Below are 22785 nucleotides of genomic sequence, written 5' to 3'. Positions count from 1 at the left end.
GGTTCATATTGCATAATACAGAGGCATATACAAGCTGGCTCAGCTCCAAAACCACCACTTAGTCTGTCTCCAAACTGCCATGGAAACATTTGTTGTTCAAAACTGTATGTTCCTCCAAGCATGATTGATGTAAGAAATCACAACTGTGTGTGTCTATGCAAACAGGCAGGAGTTGTATAAGACGGATCTTTCGATCTTTTGCAACAGAATTCCCCTCTGCAGAAAAAGGCAATATGAGGCCTGTACTTAAACAACATATAAGCTTTATTTTGTAGATTCAAGTAGTATGTGCTGGCTTTCTGCAGAGGGATGAATTCCACCCACTTGGCATTGGTATTTTGCTTTATTTTAACATCAATATGCTTTTTCCACAGAATTACTCAGTGCTAGGTTCTTTTCTCTAAAAAAAGCTGATATGGCATGCAAGGCCAGTTGTGGAATAAGTGAAGATATTCAAAGAGCATGGAAAAGTCATTCGACTGAAAACTGCAAAATTCCATTTTACATTGGTGCTTTCAACATAGAAGACAAGACGTGCTGCCAAAATTATGACATGAAATATTCAGCTCTATTCTGATCTTTTTCTCTGTCTCTTGTTTTGCTAAAGATGATTTAAAACTCTGCTTGTTGAATCCAAAAAACAAACAGCTCATGCATATGACAGCCTGCCAAGAATGCAGGACCCTGCCCTTCACTTAGCTCACAAGCAAGAAAAATCTCCTGAAAGTATACTGCCAGCCAGCTATGCTGCACTAAATCTCACCGTCAGAAAATAACATTGGCAGCATAATCAGCTGCAAAAGGACTGTATGCAGAGCAGTAACTTGCAAAGATCAGTTGGCCTCTTGAAATGATTTGTTGGTGACAGGCATCTCCTAAATTAGTTTGCAAAGAATCTATATCCTTAAGATAACATCACTTTTTTATTTTGTGGAATTGGGCTGAGGCAGTACAAGAAAGGTAGATGACAAAAACATTAGGGCAAATGATTTGTAACCAACATGTCTGTCATTCAGGTTGGCTTTTTTTTTTTTTTTTTTTTTGCTGTATATTTATGCTGGCAGTGAAACAATTGCAAGATTGATGTGTTATCAAAGAATATCTGGCAATGTTTTTAATGAACAGTTCTTTATCTTCCTAAAATTCTATCACCAGAAGAAAAAGAAAATGAGAGTGATTTCTTTGCCCTGATAAGGTTCCTCTCTTTCTGGGTACCCGGTTAAATCCCAATTTCTAGGGATACAGTCTAGCAGATCATAAAAATAAACTGAAGGATTCCTCTCTCACACACACCTTGTAAAGGACCAAATGTAATTACAAAAAAATCTCCTGGGGGAGGACCAGACTCCATCAAATTTTATATATTGACTGAAAATAAAAAAATTAATACAAACCTACAGTTTCAGTAAAACACTTGTTACTTCATGGTGTGGCCTCCCAAGAAAATGCTTGCAGTTAGTCAGAGTGATAACAAAATTATATAATTCCTGTGCCTCTGCATGAGTGTGTAGGACTTGCCATGCAAGGACTGGATCACAGGCTGATGTGATGTGTTCTCCCCTTTAGATATAGCTATGAACCCACAAGTGAATGCAGACATAATGCCATTAAGATTAGTAATTAATAAGGATAAAGGTTGCAATCCTGTGCCCAGTGATGTCAATTCTACTTTCCCCATTGATCTGGAAGTTGGACAAGCATTCAGTCTACAAGTATATGCGACAGTCTTTCTGTCTTCTGCAAAAATTGTATGGGTGAACTGCTTTCATATTCATTTTCAATAGTAAAAGACAAAAATAGTCAGTATTTTGTGATTTAAAGTATCTCAGTCTCAAGGTTCCTTTATCTCCAAATGGCTATTTATGTATTTCATTTTCAGTATGTACTGCTTTATTACAGAGACTCATTATTTTTGTAGAAGTAGATTTACAATCTTTCACTCTATAACCAAAAGCCTTGCACTATTACTTTTCCTTAAAAGCCCCAGCTCCTAATCATATGATTACATGAACATTTGAAATGACATTCATTTGAAAATGTACACTTCTAGCCCTCACAGTTGTGGGAAAAAACTTGAACACAGCAACACAGAAAGAACACAGGGCTGAAGTAGGGTTTAATGGGCCATGCTATCACAGGTATCACAGGTGACTGCCTTCTAAGCTCCTTCAGAAATGCATCCATCTCCAGCTTAAAAATAGTTGAGCTTTTCTGTGCTCTTGTTGCTCCTGCTGGAAGGGCCATTCCAGACTTACTTCTTATATTTAGAAAATTCTCGCTTGCGCTCTCAATTTCTTCTTGCCAGTTCATACCCATTTGTTTCTGGGCAAGTAATGACTTTTTTGCATGAATAGCTCTTTGCTCTCCTGAATATATACATCTTGCTCCAATGTATTTCTCATTCACAAACAAATCTGCTCTTAGCAAAACGGCCCGGGACAGAATCCAGCATTTGTTAGTTTGTTTAAGCATAAGAATTTAAGCCATTCTCATGAGCTGGGGGATGGAGAAGTGATTCAATTAATAATTTCTTTTAATAATTAGAGCTAGCAATGTTGTAGCACTCCTGGAGTGAAAAAAATTGACAGCACATGTTTTTCTGTAATGGTGCTGAACATGGTTTTGTCCCATGTCTATCAGCAAGGATACAGATGTCTAAATATTCTTGTTGACCATCATTAGTTGCCTCTGTAAATGGGGCCTACCACATTACTGTTCCTCCTGACTCAATTCTGAACAGGTTGTTTAGGTAAACTCCTCAGAAGCACAATTAATCTCAAAACTGATTCTTATTTCGTATGGCTTGCTACCCATTTGGATCAGTTTCAACCAATTTTGCAGTATTCCTGGTCACATGATCCATACAGGAATGTAGCTTCATGAACAAAACAACACTTGGTCTTTTCCTCACAATTATCACAAAGAAAAAAAATGCCACAGCAAATTGAAAACATGATGATTCCAGGTCAAATCAAGAGTTAACATACAATTTAAAAGCTAACTACATTGCTCAGCAAAGAGAGTAAATGTAACTTGACCAGAGTAATGCTTCTGTAGGCTTTAAACTAGGATTAATCTACTCAGCATGTTAAACTTTTGACCAACACTTGGGGGAATAGCTTGAAAATGGAAAAGATAACTTTAATGTCTCGCCAGAGAAAAATGCAAAGACACAAGATTAAGTAAGGAAACAGTTTTCAAAACTTCATTTGCATCACCTCTCAGGGTCGGTACCTCTATCTGAACATTTCAATGGGTCTGACATTTCTCCCAAACCAAAGGCACATGACATCACTGTTGATATCAATATCAAGCCCAGGATGAGATTAAGTGGAGAAGATGGATATGAACTGACTGTGAATCAAATTTAATGCAGGCTCCTCAAATTCTCAAGGGATGGACAACAGCTTTGCAAAGGATGCTGTCAAGGGGCAAACTTCTAAAAGTAAACTCAAGGGTATGAAGCTATACATGTTTCTTGAAAGCATTTCACTGCATTAGAAAAAAGGATGTTACTTCCCACTCATGTGGCTTTTTTCTGCAGATTTGTTTATCTGCCTGATGGAGACAGAAGCATTTGAGTCACCATGAGCTTTTCTATATTTTTTATTTATCCTTTATATCAGATGAATCTTTCTTCATTCTCCTTAAATCAGGCCTTCATCTCTTTCTAAAAGTTATGCCATAGCTAATAGCTTGACTCAGCAATTCGTAGGTGAAGTTTCTGCTGCATTTTATATAAGACTAGATTAATGCAAGGCCAAGTTATCTCTGAAGTCTAAGTGCCAAGTTCCTGAGCCTGCAAGATGCTAAATTATCTCACTTCTGGGGTCCTCAGAATTTGGCAAGCTCAGAGACAAGTCCTGACAATTCATCACGAATTTCACTTCTGTTCATGATGTCTAATATAGAAAAGGCTTCACACAGGCATATGGGTTACAACTATATGAGCAATCTAAACCATTTCAGGATCTCTCTCTGGCACTGAGACCAACTGGCTCAGGTTGGCCTAAGTCCCTGCTAATGACTGCTCTTTTCCTCCACATCAGGGTAGGCATGTGCAAACTGCCCAGCCCATGCCCACACCTGATCAGCACCTGTGCTCCTTCAGGCAGCCAATGGACCCCAAAAGCAGTGAAGACATAAGTGACTAGAAGAATAACACACTGCTTCCTTTCCTCCCTGTCTCCACTCACCATTATCACAAACTCTTTTCTACACATGTGCCAATCTACAAGGCAGATTTGCAGGCTCCACTCCAGTACTAGCTGACGCTGTCCCCTTGTCTTCTCTATCCATCCCGCTATATACAGTACTTCAAACTAATCATCTCTGTTCCCTTCCACGCTTCCTGAGTACTGTGAGCAAAAACAGTGCCCATTGCCCTTCAGACCCAGGAAAAAATGCATGTTTAAGAAAACTGCCTAGCAACTACTTTCCTTATTGCAAGGAGAAAGGATATTTGCATAAGAAAACCCTCCAGCTGGAAGCCTGCAAAGACTCTGCAGGGAGCTGATTCAGTGACCAGTCCTCAAAGGAGACTTGGCTCCTGCTCCTGCTGGGTGGCCTTTCTTTGCCGTCCCCACCGCCCCTGGGGGCAGCAGTGCAGCCGCACAAGGTGCACCAGTGCTCTGCAGCAGCTGGGCACTGCCGCTTTGGTTTCTGACTGTACTCACAGTGCTCCTGGAGATCTTCTTCTCATTTTGTCCCCACATCTTCTTTTCTTCACACTGTGTGCATCACAGCGCAAAGTCAACAGCTTCAGCTACTAACCCTTGGTGTTCTGTCATTTACTTTGCAGATTTCCTGCCAAAAACGGAGCTCTGTGGCACTGCAGTACAGCATCTCTCTTTCCAGATATTTACACATGGTTCCTCCCCACAACTGCATAATGAGATTATTGGTTTGCGCAAAGACTTGGCCCAAGAAGCAGAATTACAGAAATCACTTCATCATTTCTGCTGCTGTTCTATGCCCTGTCTGTATAAAATGTTGCCTGTAAACTCACTTCCTAATGTCCCGGACAAAACATTGGCTCTAATGAAGTCAAAGGAAGAAGCTGCCACCCATATTCAAAGTCCGATCCAGCAACATTATGAACACAGCTGGGATTGAGAAAATGTACCTGCTATGTGCTGAACAGTTAAACGTCAGTCAAGGCATTTCAGCACCTGCAAAGAAGTCTTCACAGGGCTGGGCTGCTACTTACACGCAATGAGCTGACTTTGAGATTAGAGTACTGCAAAACTCTCCAAGTTTTGGTTTGTAAAACTAATTTCAGTAAGTGAATCATTGCTTTCCTGCAATTTATATCCATGTGTGTGGTTATTTTTAAGAATGATTCAGTTTTGTATATATAATTTTTAAAAGGCTTTTTAAATTAATGAACATCTGTGCTAAGAACCCCTCAACAGAAAAGCTTGTGTCAGCTGTGGGTGATGCTGACTGTGTAAACTTCCTGGTATTCTGCAGGCACACACATGGAAACTAAGGCTCTCACCTACTCCATACACTAGGATTAACCCTCCTGAAATCCACAGCATTAAAATGCTTCAGAAAAACCCAAGGTCATCATAAATGCAATTTCCATCCAATTGAAAAACTGTAGTATCTGTTTTATAACGAAGGTGGGGCCAAAAAATAGTAAGTTATCAAAGCTTTTAACAGAAGAAAGCAGTGGGAAAATTTCCATTTGGAAAATCCCAAACATTTTGATTAAGCTGTTGATTGGAATATATTCAGACCTTTTAGCTATAGTGTGGGTCAACAGGAATGTCTGCATTTCCTGGCACCTTTTCTGGGTGTTGCTTCCTGGCTGAACTTCTTTCCTCAAAACAAACTAGTTTTTAGTGTCAATCTCTTGATATCCTACATGAGAACCATGCTGGTGTAAATCTAGTGGGGAGAGTTTTCCGAAGAACTAAGTAGACACCCAAATTCAATGGATAATCAAGTACCTGGTCACAGAAACAAGTCCACTATACTCTAGATCTTCTCTGCCCTTTTTAGTCAGCTTCCATTTTTCACCCTAGTCATTAGATTTTCCCTGCCTGTCCTCTCCACACTCTGACTTCACAGACTGAAGCAGAATGTGCTCCAGGAGCACTGGAGCTGGTTTCACATTTGCACGTGTTTCATGTGAAAAGTGACTTAAAATGTGGCAAAACAAAGTATGTTGCAACCTCCCAGCTGAAGATTTAATTTTTTCTATTACTGTCCTGTTAACCCTGCAAGACAGAGTTCAGTAATAAGTCACTGTTAAATGCAGCCCACTACAGATGTTGGACATCTGATGCTCCTTTTCCTAGCAGTAATATGGAAAACTTTCTTGGACTGTCCTCTTAAGAGCAGTGTCAGTGAAAACAGATGGAAAAAGAACTATAAGCAAGACCAATGACCCTGATGTGAAGATGATGAGAAAACTCCGCTTGAGAAGTGACTGCATCTATAGCCACATTAAAAAATGATGGAACTATACTTGCTTGAGCCAAAGCTGAATTTGGCCTCTCTATGTAGCGTTGAGCAGGTCAGGAAACTGGGATCCAAGATAAAACACTAAGAATCAGGGATTAGCTGGGGAAAGAGCATGTTTCCTGCACACAACAAAATGTACTCTGGCACGCACTAGTAGTAACAGGCACCAAGCCATGTTGTTAATCATTTAGCATCAGGATAATGCTCTGTTCTGGTGTATACAAGTTTCTAACCACTGACACAGTAGTGGCCCTTAGGAAGATCATAAAAGCCCTCTAAAATCATTAGACCTAATTCTGCTCGTGATTACATTGCTGTAAGCTCACAGTAACCACACTGACTTCAAGGGAGTTACTTCAGACTTACATCTATGGAGCCGGTCTGTTATTTCCAGTATTGTTTCCAGTTTCATGAAATCATCTGCACACGTACTCCAGGGCTGCCAGCACCCACCATCCTCCCCATCACTGCACATGATGCAGTGAGCCTCTGACGGAGGAGGAGAGCCGCAAAGTCCATGTAGGGAAGCAGATAGTTTCCTCTGAGCAATGGATACAAAAATAGCAGCTAATAAAAAGCCTTCAAACTGTGCCTTCAAACTGTGACAATTCAATACACACACCTACGAGGATGCCTTGACAAGCTGCTTGACTTCTCAGCAACTTGTTCTTGTTTTCTTGAGCGCAGCCTCCACCAGACTCTCCCACACAGGTATTCGGCTCTGTAGTGACAGCTGAGACCTGCAGGTGTTTGCTGCCTTTGCCCTTCTGAATAGACAGACGCTTGTTCCTCACTGTAAACATTTGTACTGTGGTGCTTGCCTGGCTAGCTACAGCCCAAATAACGATAAACCAGGCTTTTCTTTTTTTAGTCCCTTGCTGTCATGCATTAATTCTCTTTGCAAATAGGCACTTGGTACTGGAAATAGCTTTAGTGAGATCACTCTTTGGTGATTATTTTACTAGCATTATCTTTTAGCAAACGTTTCATATATAGAGTCACCAGAAAACATGTATTATGCCGTTGCCAGAAATACAGCACTGTATAATATTAGGTATTAGGCTCATAAATGAAGGAAGAACTGTGCTTAGTGGGCCAGATGCTCTTTGCCATTTCACTACTCTAATACCGTTATTCACTGTCTTCAGAGCTGCTACTCTAGACTTACCGACCAATAGTGGAGATCAGAATCTGGCCTGCTTCCCAAGAACTGTAATACTTCCAGGGTCAAAATGGTTTCTGGAAAGGGTTTTTGTTCTTATTATGTAGAAAAAAGATCAGAAAGCTGGGTATTTTTAGAATTGGCTCCAAATATCAAATTCTGTAATCCCTAATTTTTCTGGAAGCCTTTCTGGGAGGCTCAAAAGCATAATAACTTCTCACATCTTAACTGAAAGTGCATGGGAACTGTATATTTCAAAAAGATATCCTCTTCCAAATACTTATTTAAATAGATCAAGAAACAAAAAAAGCCACAAAAAACTAGTAAACTTATTTACAAACCTTCCTCACTCCCTCAGCTTTTTACTTTTCAGTCCCATGACTGTTTTTTTAGTTCTTCAATCGCCACCAAATTAGACAAGACCTGAATTTTAATTAAAAAACCCCCCAAAAAACGAAAGAAGCTAAAAATAAAAGAGACAATGGTCTTTCACAACCACTAGAGGTACAAAATGTGCCAGTAGGAACTGCAAAGTCATTTGTTTAGGGATTGAAACGAAAACCTACAATAAGGGGGACGTTCTTCATTGGAAGAAGCAGAAGATGAGAGTGGCCCAGAGCGCTCTTTGACAACACAGTGATGATGTGCCAATATGACACAGGCTACTGTGAGTGTAGGATGTCTTATGCAGCATGTTTTCATTACAGGCAGGGAAGTATCTCTGATCCAGGAACAGGCAAAATCACATTTGGAAAATCCTGTTCACAGTTCTAACAGTTTCTGTACCAGAAAGGGACATTTGAACTGAAAGACGTGTGGAGAAGGTTGTTAGGATGGGAAGAAAAATGGAGAACATTTTCTCCTGACAGGCTTGTTTAACCCTGCGAAATGGAGTCTGGGAGGGGAAAGGATTACTCTTTCTAAATATGTTTGAGATGTAAACACCAGGAAGGGAGAAGAAATTTTTTTGTTGGAGGATAATGTGATCAAGTGGGTGTGAACTGGTCAGGAGTTAATTTAGGCTACAGATTAAAAAGAAAGTCTCCAATCACAAGGAGAGAGAGGTTGTGGCAGCCTTGCAGGCAATGCCTTAGCAGCAGAACCCTAGTGCTACATCCACCTTGGTAAATTAATGGAAGGGGCTTTATGCCAGGGCAGGAGTAATCCAGGAATTAGAAATTCAAGCTTCAGAGATTTCTGCTATCCAATACCTGAGAGACTTTTGAAAAAAAGCATGTCAGTGTTTTGCTGGTGGCACCATATTTATTTATCAGAAAGTAATTCTCACTGAAACACACTGACAGGAACCATTGTCACCTCCTGTTGCACGAGGTGCGACTGACTTCCTAGGAGCTCTCACATATTTTTGCCAAACGTATGTTCTGTTGTAGAGGTCTAAGGGTGACGCCTTTAACTTCTCCTCTTTTCCCATGGCAGACTGTAGTTTTTATGGTTTTTGGTGTTTTGTATAGAAGGGGTTGGAAGTGTTAATGGGTGTTGGGGTTTTCCACATGGCTTGTGGGAGGCCTGAGATTCTTGTGGGTTTTCCTGCACTTAACACCTAACACACAGCTTCCTGCACTAGTGGAAGGTTCAGGCTCAGTAACCTATGTAACCTCATCCAATCCTATGTCCTTTGGTCTCTTTGAATAGCAGAAGAACAACGAACATGGTGCAAGATATGCAGGAGATATAAAGAGAAAACAGGTCACTGGACAGAACCACATCCCCTGGGGTCCTTCCACCCGATCTGTGCCAAAAGTGGAGGAAACAAATTTGTGACATAATTTCTAAACTTCCCCATCCCTTTAGGACAAGCTGGCCCTAAAGGAAGATGGAAACCCACTTAATAGCCCCAGGCTTCGGATAGATCCACGCATGGTTTGTACAAGCAGGGCAAAGAGTCCTTTTTTCCTCCACTGTTCCTTGCACTGTTGCATAAAGGCAAGTAAGTTATAGAATAGCTAAATAGAGATTACACAACTTAGCTCCATAAATCTAAATCAGAAACAGAGCCTCTATGTCACACTGCACAGACATAAAATAAAGTGGAACGGTGAATTCTGGTCCTAATGAAGTTAATGGCAAAGCTCTTGCTTACTCCAGTGAGATTACAATTTCATCCAAAATCTTGGCTCAAGTCTGCAGCTGTCTGACCAGACTGTATATTTAAAGCATATCCATGCTAATTTTTCTGAGTGTTGGGGTGAGCTGACCTTCCTTTTATTAGCTTTTTGCTTATGATAAAGAAACACAGAAAAGTATTTTAAGGGCAGATACTGAGCAAGCACTTGCAAACTTGAATTGTAAGCCTGAAAAGGGTCTGAAACAGTACCTTTGAGTGCAGAAACAAATATTAGCAAAGTAGTTGTTTCCATGCTTCAATGTCAATACTTCAAGCCACTGAATGCTACAGATGAGTCACATTATTTGGGCATCAGATGGGAAACCCCTAACTCTTGAGTTCAAACAGGCGTCAAAAAAAGAAAAGCCCCAAATGAACTCGAAATCTAAGCTCTGCAAGTAAATAACTGTGTGAAAAGATCCACTGCTCTACAAGGACTGCGGTGCAGCAGTGTTAGCAGAGCTGCTTGGCACACGGAACAAACTACTTGCCAGTTCTTTTAGTTTGGCCTGGGGTGGACGGCAGCACTGGGTAAGAAAAACCAGTGCAATTTCTTCATGCCCTCAGGCTCATCTGGTCTGACTTTTGAAAACTACTTCTGTTTCATTAAATGTTAGCATGTATACCAGGTCTTCCCCCTCCCCCAAGATTCCTGTCTAATGAAGAAGAAAGGAAGAAAGAAGGGAAGAAAGAACGGAAAGCTTGTGCAACCAGGGCCACGCATCACATATATTCCTGACCCAAAGGTTATTTCTCTCCCACTCTTCCCCGAAGTATCTCTTAACAACTGAGCTGATTAAATGCAGAATGTCATTAACAATCTAACAGTGAATAAGGACTGGGGATCATCCTTATTTTACAGAAACAAACTACAAATAATCATCTTGGGCAAATCAAACATCCTGACAGGGCAGTAGTGTCTCAGGAAACTGCTTCCAGTGTATTAATAAACACAACTGCCACACCATTTATTGCAGACCATTTTGGAGCTGTATAAATTCTTGCAATGAACATGAGATAAAGCTGTCAAGGTTGGGGAAGAATTGCTTCCATGTATGTGATTAATCCTGAACATTTAAAAAGACTTACCCTGCTCTAAACAATTAGGTACGGTAGGTCAGAGCCATCCCAGTGTCGTTGCTGACAGTTTCATTATTCAGGCCTGCCATGGACATAATTCTCCAGGCAACCAGCTGGCAAGTCATCATAGCCTTGACTGTTTTGTGACCAGCTTCTGACTAGCCCACATATGGGCCAAGGAGGGCAGGCCAAAATCTCAGAGGCTTGCCTGTAGCTTCCAGTTTTTATCAGTGTGGAGGATGGCTGCAAGGCAGGCTGTGGCTCTGTCCTGACTCTGCACCAGACAAAAGCCTGCTGGAGCCTGCTGGAGAAATGGTCCTTCCTGGTTTTATCACTGTGTGGAACAAGTGACTGACTAAATTTAAGTTTCAAATCCATGCATCATACTGCAAGCTACCCCATCTCACCATCACCTTGGCTGGAGACACGCCGCTTTGCACCATCATTCACCCCCTTGACACTTGTCTACCTATTTCACCCTTCATCCACATTTGTCTTTCACTAACACCTCTCCCTGCTTTCCCTTCCTACCTTACTCATTCCTTCTCTCACATCCATTATTGCACCCTCTACACTATTCACACTGTCCCTTTCCTTCTCCACATCTCTCCTCCTTTCTTACCCCCTGGACACCACTCGTCCTCCTGCGGCCTCTGAATGAGAAAAGACAAAGTGACAAAGAGGGAGAGAAGAAAGGCAATGATGGATGTGGGAACTGGAATAAACGTTGATGGGAGGGAGTCAGAGAGGCCACATGAGAATGCAGTGTATCAGTTGAATGAGGGGTTTTGAGAGGCACCCAAGAACCCCACCAAATTACCCAGAATTTCCTCTGGTGAACACCTGCTTTCTCCAGGTCACGGGTCAGGCAAGACAAAACCTCAACCTTGTTCTAAACTCCCGCTTCACTGGTTTTTGCTTTGCTCATGTGCTCATGTGCAAGACTCGAGCATCAAAACAAGAGGAACAGGCGCAGATGGGATAACACCAGAGTCAGTACAGTACCACAAGCTTGTGCCAGGTCTCTTTTTTCCCCAGAAAGCCCACAGGATTAGCTACCTTCCATCCCTTTTTGGATTTAGTTTTTCTGTAGCAAGGAGCCACTCATTTATTTCCAAAAATAAGTACAAAGTAAGGCATTCATCATTCTAAAATGCCTTTGATTGTCAAGGCCTTTGCAAACACTCACTATTAAGCATGAACATTCATTCTTAAGGGTGATGATAAACATGGTAAATAAATCCAGCCTACTGAAATACAGAACAGATACTTGCCTCCAGTCCCAACAACTATTGCTCATACTTCAGATGCAAAATCAAGAAACCTTGGCCCTTGGTGCTCACTGGTATCCTCTCAAACACAAATATAGCCAGTGATTACTACTTTGTATATTTTTCCAAGTACTGAAATGAAGTCACACCTGTTTTATGTTGATCAGAGAGCCTGAAGTGCCAAATTTCCAAAATAACAAAATATAAGAGGAATCTGGTATGTATGTTTACTAAATATTATGTTTGCTTGTTGATCAAAAAGACAAAGAACAAAGGAGACTGCTACTTCTCAGCTGTTAAGAGAAACAACGCTCTACAATAATTCTTGTGTCTAGCTTCCTCTGCCCTGTCCAGCCTCAGTCAGACATAATGGCAATCTCTTTTCAGGCATCCCACAAACACTGGTGCAGAAGTGACACTGTCCTTTTTATGGACACAGCAGCCCCATTAAGGTGGGTAAGGATGGGACCTTCATTTTATTTACAAGGAATTCACTGGCAGCAAGTGATGTGGGAGGCAGGTACAGAGAATATGCTTAACGATGCTGAGCAGCTCATGTTATGGGACACAACTGTAGCATTTATAAACTAACAGCTTGGCCATAGATTGCCTTTCACAAAAGCCTCATAGTCCAGCTCCACTCATGAAGTTACACATGTTGTAATGAACACAAATGCTGTCAACTACATGACTTGCCACATAGTACAAAGCCAACATAGTACAAAGCCAACATCAACAACAGTATCAGTGAACACACTCGTGCTTATCCTAGCGATTCTAGAAGCCTTTGACAAACTTCACAGATTGTTTTATGGCAACTGAGCTCAGGGAAAAAGGCCTGGGCCAGGTTATGAACATGCACCATGGGCTACCCTTACCCACCACTGAGTTACAGCCCTCACCAGAGTGACACGAAACAACTGTTCAACCATAAACAGTAAGAGAACTGGCTTAAGTCAGGAAATACTTGCTGTCAACTTTTAAAGTGCTGAACATATGACCATTTCTGCATTAGTGCCTCCCTAAGTAAAATAGCTGTTTGGTCCAGTGCTGCTGTCCATCACTTATATCTACTCAGGTAAACTGAAACATACAATTAGCAAAAGTTACAATTTCCATTTGTCTTAGAAATGTATAAGATCATATTTTAATAACTTCTGAGTGTTGGGCCAAATGTGATCATCCACTTTTCCTTTTTATCTGCTTCTTCCTCACTAAGGCCAAACAAATATGCCAAATTTTTGACCAGAGGAAATGGCCTTTCTATGATTTATTATTAGATAATAAAACCAACATATATAAACAACAGGACATGCCAATCTCATTACTTTTCTCCCAATCTACCAAAACTTTGTAATTCAAAACCAGCTTCTCTATATGCTGCCCTCTAAATCACCTGACAGACAGATGGTTCAGTATAAAAGTAGTATCAGTCAGATCAATGTGGTGAGATGACTGAATAAGACCTCAATTATTACTGATTATAGCAGTTCACTTACCCTATAGTAGTCTGTGCTGTACACATCTCTGGACATCCCAAAATCTCCGATCTTCACCAGCAGGTTCTCACCAACCAGGCAATTCCGGGTAGCAAGATCCCGATGCACAAAGTGCTGTGATGCCAGGTAAACCATACCAGCAGCAATCTGCTGGGCAATGTGGAGCATCTGGGATTGGGTCAGCTCAGCAGGACGGTTGCCTTCTGCCATCAGTACTGCATCTGGTCCATGTGCCCTGCACCAAAATACAAGCTGATGAAGTGATAGGCCACTTGTAAGCCAAAGAGCTGAAAGGCATGCGTGGGCCTAAAACCGCACAAATGACTTGCTCAAGCATAATGACAAAAAGGACTGTAAGGACTACAAATTCTTTGGTGAAATGGGAGAAATTGTCTCGGCTTTTTTCCTCTACTGTTTTCTTCCATGGTGAGAAAGGCAGGTGGTTTGAAGAGCGTTACATAATGGGCAATACATTGTTCATGGAAATAAAGCAGATAGGTTTATAACAATACCTCTCAGTCCTAGACCATTACCTTTCTCCTGCTCTGCTCCAGCAATCTTTTCTGGGGAAAGACTGGCAAATGTAGCTGATGATTGGTACTTGATGGAAACCTCTCTAAGAATGATATTCTGCCATGAAGTGGTATGCATAGCACCACTCTTCCCATATGTGAATGACCAGCTTCCCCTTGATTTCCACAGGGAGACAGGTCATTCAGCATTTCCATCTTTTCTTCAAGAAGAAAGAACTAACTTCATTCTCAGATGCAATCTGAGAAAAAAAAGGCAGCAATTTTAGGTTTATACTTTCAATTTCCTGTCATACATACAGAATAGGAAAATATTTTTGCTGATTTCACCAGTGAAGGCAAGTTCTGCTCCACCCAGGAACTATCAACAGTGGGAAGAGGACACAAAACACACTCTAGTCCAAACAACCAAACAACTTCAGAAATAGGGATTTTTCAAGATCTAGCAAGCTCCTAAGATACACTGATCAATTGACTAATGAGAAACTCCTATACCTGCTGGGGCAAAGAAAGCACTTTTGCATTTGGAAATGACAGTAAAGCTCTACAACTCTTGTGCTTCATCTATCCTAACAGTGCTTGCTCTGGCATACCTATGGCACATCCTGGTACCTTGAAGATACAGATATCAATATCTACTCAATAGAGGTGAGGCGTGGCCTTCATCCATCCCTGGAGGAAGGGCACAGGAGTTTGTAGAAGAGTTGCAAATTAATCAAAATCTATGAGATCAAATCTGACACTATCTATCAGAAATATGATATTAAAATTGCCCCAGGGGAAGAACTTCATGAGCAAAGTGACAGATGTGAGAGAGGAACGAAGGAGGGTTTGCAGCCTTGCTGGGAATGCATGTGATATCAGGCAAAGAAGTTAATTGCAGTTGTTTGTCTGCCATGGGGTACAGGCAGCCATTCAACTGACGGTGGTGGGGAGGAAATCCCCAACCAAGACTCAGAGGCAAATTCCTAATGAAAAGCACTGTACCTCTTCATTGCACTGATTTTTTTTAATGACCATTCCCAAATGTGAAGCTCTGAATGTACTAAATTAGAGCTTTTCATCTCTCACTAGCTTTGTTGAGGAGATGGTCCATATCTAATGAGACTTTCAGATAATTTTTAACACTCCCTCCATCTTGCTTGTCTTCTTGGTGCCATCTGCAAAAGAGGAGTTCCTCACTGTCAATAGCCACCAACAGAGTTTTCTCTGGATCCACATCAGTCTCCACTAGCTGCCAAGTGCAGGGCTGGTGCAACTTCAGGGCTGTTGTCCTACATCTGAAACGGCCCTTGGCTGCACGCAGTCAGCAAAGGCTCCCTTGGGTTAAATTTCGGATACGTTTTTCCCTGACAGCCTTTGGTGGCGCTGCAGGGTAAGAAATACAGGCTTTTCCAGCCTGCTTACAACTAACCTCTGATCTGCAGCACAAGCTGCGGCAAATGTGAGAGGAATGACAAATTGGAGCTTAGGTTAAACAGCTTGTCCCAGCATAATCATTTTATGTTCTAAAGACAAGGGCTGATTAATAATTAAAAAAAGAGAAAACTTAACATAGGAAATACACTGTCTGCTAAACTACCTTTCTCTACAGCAATTCAAAATCAGAGTTAGGAGGTAAGAAAAGGCTAATTGCAAAGAATCAACGAATAAGTATTTCTCATGATGACACTGAATCAGCTGCAAATCTGGTTTGCCCTAATGGGAGTTCGGTGCTCTGAAAAAGCACTGGACTGGCATCTTTGGAAAGCACACTCCTCTTTGCAACCACAGCAGAGGTCCAAGCAGGCAAATGCAAATGCCTCAACATTGCCCTGACAATACACTTAAACCCTCTGCCAGAGAGACAATCAATCTGGGAAAAGTAGTGTTTGCTCTGAATCCCCAGCTCAGCCCGTGGTCTCCCTGCCAACCCTGCCAGCAAAGGAGGAGGCTAGTTGATGTCATTTGCTTTTATGATGTGGCTATTTGTTCGCTGGGGATTAGAAGGACAGCAAACTCATTTCACAAAAGCTATCAAAAACTCATAAATGTTGACATTACCAGTCACTAGCAATTTCACTCGGACACAAAATCTGAACCCATTTAAGGGGACATTAGTTTAATTGTTTTACAGCTTTGTCAGTGGCATGGATTACACATATCTTTCCAAAATGGAGGTGGCCCCTAGTTATCCTTGGGCAGAAGGGATCTCAGTACACTGAAATGTCTTTGTGATACCCTTTGATGAAACAACAAGAAGACCTTGAAAGAGCAGTCCATTATGCAAATGCTTTTTATGTAGGAGCAAAAGCTGTCTCTTAACTGCTTATTTGTATGTCAATGAGTGCAGACTATTGTAAATGGCACATACACATGGCCACTGCACATAACTTGCTGGTTCATAAGTTACCTATTACTGTGAACCTTAGGTATCACCTATTTATTTATGACTGCTTCACTACCAAATTTCAATTTAGGATGGGCATTGCTGAATAGCTTTAGAAAATAAAGCTCCAATCCAGCCCCCATAGTGTAGCAATTTTCATTGTACTGAAGTTTCCAAGGCTCACAGTTTTATTGCTGCAGGTTTATGGTGCTCTTTCCAAAACACTGAGAGGAGGGAAGAGAAAAGGGGTTAGATTTTCAAAAGCTTTTAGACACCTACAGATAGAGATAGGTGTTGAGTGGGATCTTCCCAAGCAGAAAGGAGGCAAGGGAGCGATTCCTACTGCAAGCTTTATAACTAAACATTTCAGAATATACTGAAATATACTGAAAACACTATTCCTTTTGTTGAAGGCACAAGGATTAACTTAGTGGTCCTTCCAAACAGGTAAGGAAACAATAAGCCCCACATCACAGTATGTGAGATGTACCAGCAGAGTGTTGCACAGATTTTCATTCCTAGGTGCCTGTGTTTTTCACTAGTAGTAGGTAATTTGGTATTAAGTACCAGCAATGCCCACCTTCTCTGCCCACTTCTGCCTCTGCAGCACAATGCACACTGGTGGATTTACCTGAGGAATTTGTTCAGATCTCCGTGCTTCATATACTCAAAGACCATGATGAGCGGATCGCCCTCAACACAGACACCGTAGAACTTGACGATATGCTCGTGCTGCAGGTTTGTCAGCAGCTCTGCCTCACGGTGGAAGTCCTTCCGAGCATTGTCACTGGCATCCTTCAGCGTCTGGCGGAGGAAAGGGAGATATAAGGAAGAGGAGATGTTTGCAGAAGGTAATGAACATGTGGGAAGGCACTGTAAGCATGAGATAAGGACACTTTACTGTGAAAAGGATGGAGAAAGTACATTCTGAATAACTGTTTTAGAAATGCAGATGTGATGTTTAAGTGCAATTAAATAGCGGTGGTACAATTTTTGTTCCCCTGCTACACGTCATCCCATAAAACAATTTTTATTGTAAGAGGGTGCATGAATACTCAGGACCTTACTGCACCAAGTGTTTTCCAAACAGAACAAAGAAACTAACCTTATCCAAAGAACATACTAGTACACAGCTCCTCCATATCCTTTAGCATTTAACTCAGGCAAAACCCCAGTATCCTGTTGGTATTCACCTCTGTTTTAAGTTCTATAAAATAAAGCTTTTTTTGCTTAAAATGCTTAGCAGGAATGTAGGTGCATTTGTTATGTATTATTAAAGTTGTTGCTGATGTGGGCCCCTATGTGTGCTATGCATAAGGCAGATTTATGCAAGGGTTCATCCCTGGACCAGAACTTACAACCTGAGACCCCAGCCAGAGACTTTTTTGGAAATCAGTGAAATATTACTCACATGCCTAAGATGAAGTATATGTATAAGTTACTAGGGGATCAATCCTAAATTGAGGAACGCAGAGGAAGTAGATGCAGAACACAATTTGGGGGGCATCAGTATTTTTTTCACATTTATACAGCTTTAAAATCTTGCATATTTTCATTTATGGGAAATATATCAACACTGGGTCAAATGGGAGGCTTAAATGTTATTTAATGAAATGACGCTAGTTAAACCACCACACACAGGCAGTTTTAGATCTCTCCATAAGAACCATGCTTCACAAGCAAGGAATTCTTTCATGCACCAGAACAGCAAATGCTGACACCAATTAAGTAAGGAATAATCATAATTAACAATATACTACTGCTATGCTCTACTTTCATAAAGTACAGAGGTTGCACTATATAAATTCAAATAATATTTTTAAACAGTAAGAGAGTGATAGCAGGTTACCTGCCCTCACAAATTATTATTCACAGAAACTGAAGGCTGGGCTCTGTACTCTAACTACAGCTCAACTCACTGTGAAAGAAAATGAGACACAGAAGTAGTGGCTTTGCTTTAACTAAAAATATTTTTTCCTGGTCATCTAGTCACTTTATTTCCTATGGTGAGCATGGGACCAATGATGTCTAATAGAAGAGACACAGAACAACCTGATACTGTGCAATGGTTCTGCCAATAAAGCCCATTTTTTGGCTGTAACAAAATCATGGTTTGTCTACAGTTTTTCCTGAACAGAAACAACTCTGTCCACTCTTCTAGTATTAGATGTGTGCATGTGTGAATGAGGGACTAAAAGATGACTTTTAGGGAAAACACTTGCTTTACTTATGAAAGTGCAACCATAGGTCTCCAAAAATGAACAGCTACTATAATAAGGTCCAGATGGGAGGACAAGGAGCAGGGCAGACTGAACAGCCACCCACCACGTTGAAGATTTTTTTCCCAGTGGATTGTAGGCTCTACAGATTCCAGAGGCAATAGAAATCTGTCACGCTGAAAACACCCCTTCCCTGAGGGACAAATTTATGAACCTTGTGTGTTTTCTGGCCCAGTGCCCTTCTTCCACAAGTTTTACAAATAATGATGCAATAAGGATTTTGGCTGCTTCAAAAGCTATGGCATATGAGCATACCAAGCTGAAGTGGATATCAAATCAGCTCCCCACCTCTGGTCTCCATGCAGTCACATCCAAACCAGCTGAGGGCTAAACTGGAACACCTCTACCACACCCTCAAGGCTCTGGGATGATGCTTTAACATGATACAGGCACTGACCCACAGTCCGATCTACATTATATAATGGAATCACCAGGAACAATTCTGCTGTCACTTGAGTTTCCTCTGGTGGTTTCATGCATAAAGTAATTTGACTGTAATTCTTCTCAGTAACAGAACTAGAAAACCAATTTAAAAAAAAACATTTTTCAATAATAGCAACCTGGAGAAAAAAAAATCAACATGGAGGAGCATAGGCCCATACTCTTTCCGACATGCTCTTTCCCTGGAAAGACAGGAAAAATGCTGACAGCTTTGCCCTGTGAGGATGACACATCATATATTTGAGAAAGCGCTTTTTATCTCACAGAAACAGCAAAATTATCACATGACAGAGCAGTTGCCATGGCAATTACACCTTTTTCTGTCAAAGAGCAAAATGCAGAAAGGTCTAAAACCTAGGAGAACCCAGACAGCGTTCGTGCTACCAAGAGGTGAGTGGAATTTCTGTTGCCCAACACTGCCAAGCCCCCTTTTCGTTATTTCATGCAGCACAGAACAGACTCAATGCATGAAAGAGAGCTGACAGAGTCAGGCAAGGACGAGACTGGAAAGAGCAAAAATTAATAAGCACACATAATTTACATAGAAATGACACTGAGTAATGCATTTAGCTTGTTCTCTGTGCAAGGGAAAAATAAAACCAAAATGAAACCATAAGAGCACAAGACAGAGACAAAGACATATTCATTATTATTATCATTACTGACAAGTAAGTCAAAGCTCTGCATACAAAGCACTCTCACCAGTTGATGGGGTTTTTGCCTGAGTAGAAGCTGAGGTACAACCTCATGTGCTTCCCAGGCAGCTGGGCTTCTTGACCAGCAGCTAAGGAAGAGCAACATCCTCCTTTGGGCAACAGAGGGATGCTCTGGCTGTTATAGAAGCTCCACATCTGCTGAGTTCAGTCTTGTCACAAGCAAAACTATCAGCTCACACTTGTTCTCCTTCACTAGGTCTTTGCCCAGGTAAACACTGAGAAACTGGTCTCTGCAGACCTGTGCTCCGTAGGGAGTGCAGAACTTGTAGCTCCTCAATCCAACACTACACTGTAGAGCTGCACCTGTGAGTATGTCAGAGCAACAACAGCAGGATCTGGCTCTCACCAACATCAGTACGTCTTGGCAATGAAATTCTCAGGATACTTTACATTTACACTGTTTCAGACCTTTCACGGTGAAAATTTGCAAAATTTGGGGTTGTTTATGCTAAGCCTGATTTTATCTCTTTCCAGGTTTTTCTGGGACCCTTTTAGCTCCTAAATAATTTGCAATGGCAACATCAATATTTAGGATATTTGACAACTAAAAAGGAAAAGGATGCATTTAGAGTCAGATTAACTTGCTTCTGTGAGGTTCAATAATAGAGTTTTTAGCATGCTTGCACAATGCTGCAACAGTTGCCCAGCAACCGGCAGGCAAACATCTAACCGCACTGCCAGTAAATGAAAAGAAGTTCTGACAAATCTCACATAGGTGAGAAGATGTTTCCCCCAGGCCAGCTCTCTTGGCTTCCTTGCTGCCTAAATCCTTCTAATACTGCCTTACTTGTCACCAAACATGTATTTCTAATGGGCTCACTGAAGTCCTTTCATAGGGACATTCTTTTGTTTTGCTCATAAGGGTGAAGTTCTCTAAATCATTTGCTGTTCATTGTGGGAACCTTCCCTCAGCTGGACTGCTCTGTAGGACCAAAAATCTTCAGGTCTTTGCCGGGACAACCCCTGTGCCCAATGGAGGGATTGGGACACAGTTCTCTGACTATCTCTCAGCATGCCTGTGAAGTCCCATCCTCTGTCAGTGAGAGTACTGCCCTCAAATTTAACTGGAGCATAGCTATACTGTGGTAAAAGAGAAAGGCTGGGAAGTGTCAGACAATTAACCCCTTGGCTGTATAGGGATCAGTCCAACAGTCTACTTAGTCAAAAAATCACTCTTTGGCAGGGACTAGAGTCAGCTCTTCAAAAGCTGATGCAAGGCACCTAAAAGGAGCATAAACTGTCCACAAGGATATGTCTTCTTACTTGTCTTTCAGGAGTTACTGCAAGACACTTATTAAGGACACTGCAAAGAACAGATCTGGGAAAACTCTAATAATAATACTGGTCCAGAAAACTGATAGATTTGTCATCTAAATCCATGGAGACATCTCTGCCTTTAAACACTGAATGCTATTCATTGTGAATTACAGTGAGAAAGAACAGCAGAGAGAGAGTGCAGGTATAGCATTTGCTAGGCTCCATTTGGTCAGGACTTTCAAAGGGAGCAAGCAAATGGAAACGCTTTTATTTTGCTCTCAAGCAGTTCCCTGAAGTGATAGAGGACAGGAAATTTTCACTCTAGGCTCACCAAAACACAATAGGAAATTCATTCAGCTCTAGTTTTGTCATCTCCTATCTCTTGCTTTCTCCTGTCTATGATATATCCTTCAGGCCTTCATTTTTTCCCACCAGACAACATGACTGAACAACTCTAAGTATCAAAAAGCTTGTAAACTTGGCAGACCCCCCAAAACTGCTATTTTTGATGGAGCAAGAAATCATTCAACTAATCCATCTTCCTTTCATGTTCTCTCACTGCCAGATCCAGAACTCTGTTTCTTGTTTACAATTTCAAAAAGATGATCTTCTGGGATTCTTTTACTGTACGGTTTGATTCAAAATGTATGCATGGTTGCCTAATTGTGAACGGTCAGAGAGGATTATTTTCTGATCCCTAAGCACAATCCAAACTCTAAAATACATATTTCCACTGCCTTTAATGAGAAACTTTAAATGCTGAACACCTTGTTCAGCTTTCAGCAGAACACGGATGGAGACAGGAGACAGTTGTCAGGGAGACCTAGCAAACTCTTTGTAGAGTGTGGTTTCACTGATACTATTTTCTAGCAAACCTCCACAGCTGAGGATGACAACTGACCTCAGCAGTTCCATTTTGAGGGACAAAACAGGTTGGCATGGCGAAGTAAGTCTGATGTGCAAGCTCTGAGATCATGATGTAAATCTTCTTACTCCCTGGTAATGTCCCAAAGTAGTCTGTGACCTCCTGTGACGCCAAACAAATCCTTTCTTTTTCTCAGAGATGTGAGAATTTTTCTGGATACTGGCAGCTCCAAGGTTATGGCTGTTTTCACTTAGTTTCCCCCTCCTATGACTGTATTTTGGGATGGTTGAAAGGAGCTTGATAATCAAGAATTGCTCCTCCAGTTCTGAAATGTCATGATTTTTGGATTTCCGTACAGCCAGTATTTAACAGCACATACCAATGTTATCTACAAGTTTGTTATAAGACTCCTAGCAACCATATTAATGACAATTATACACAATTTCAATCAATGGTTGCCTAAAAGAATCATATAGCTCACAGCAAAACAGGCTTTTTCTGGCTAACAATTATACATATAACCTCTTCATTTAGCTGGTTATAGATTAGTTTTCAGACACACAAATATAAGTCACCTGTATTTTTAAAGACTTTTAGATGTTATTTTTCACTCATCGTATTTTAGATAGACCATAAAAGATTTTGTCCCTTTGTGACACTGTCAGTTTCCCCCTTTTCCTTACAAAATTCAACTCTCATTTTATAATCCTCAGCAAGA

General features: G+C 41.1%; 1 protein-coding gene across 4 annotated transcripts in view; it reads right to left on the bottom strand.

The window, feature by feature from the left end:
- NTRK2 (neurotrophic receptor tyrosine kinase 2) overlaps positions 1–22785 on the bottom strand; it is a 198632-nt gene that overhangs the window by 25385 nt on the left and 150462 nt on the right. For all 4 annotated transcript variants that reach the window (XM_067315695.1, XM_067315697.1, XM_067315696.1 and 1 more), the window contains 2 exons: positions 17141–17313; positions 13612–13846 (listed from right to left, as the gene is read on the bottom strand). In XM_067315695.1, coding sequence (XP_067171796.1) covers positions 13612–13846; positions 17141–17313 — 408 coding nt within the window. The remainder of the gene's footprint in view (positions 1–13611; positions 13847–17140; positions 17314–22785) is intronic.

Source organism: Apteryx mantelli, chromosome Z (assembly GCF_036417845.1).
Source record: "Apteryx mantelli isolate bAptMan1 chromosome Z, bAptMan1.hap1, whole genome shotgun sequence".
Lineage (NCBI taxonomy): Eukaryota > Metazoa > Chordata > Aves > Apterygiformes > Apterygidae > Apteryx > Apteryx mantelli.
Note: the sequence above shows the minus strand (reverse complement) of the source record. Positions and strands in the feature narration are given on the sequence as shown.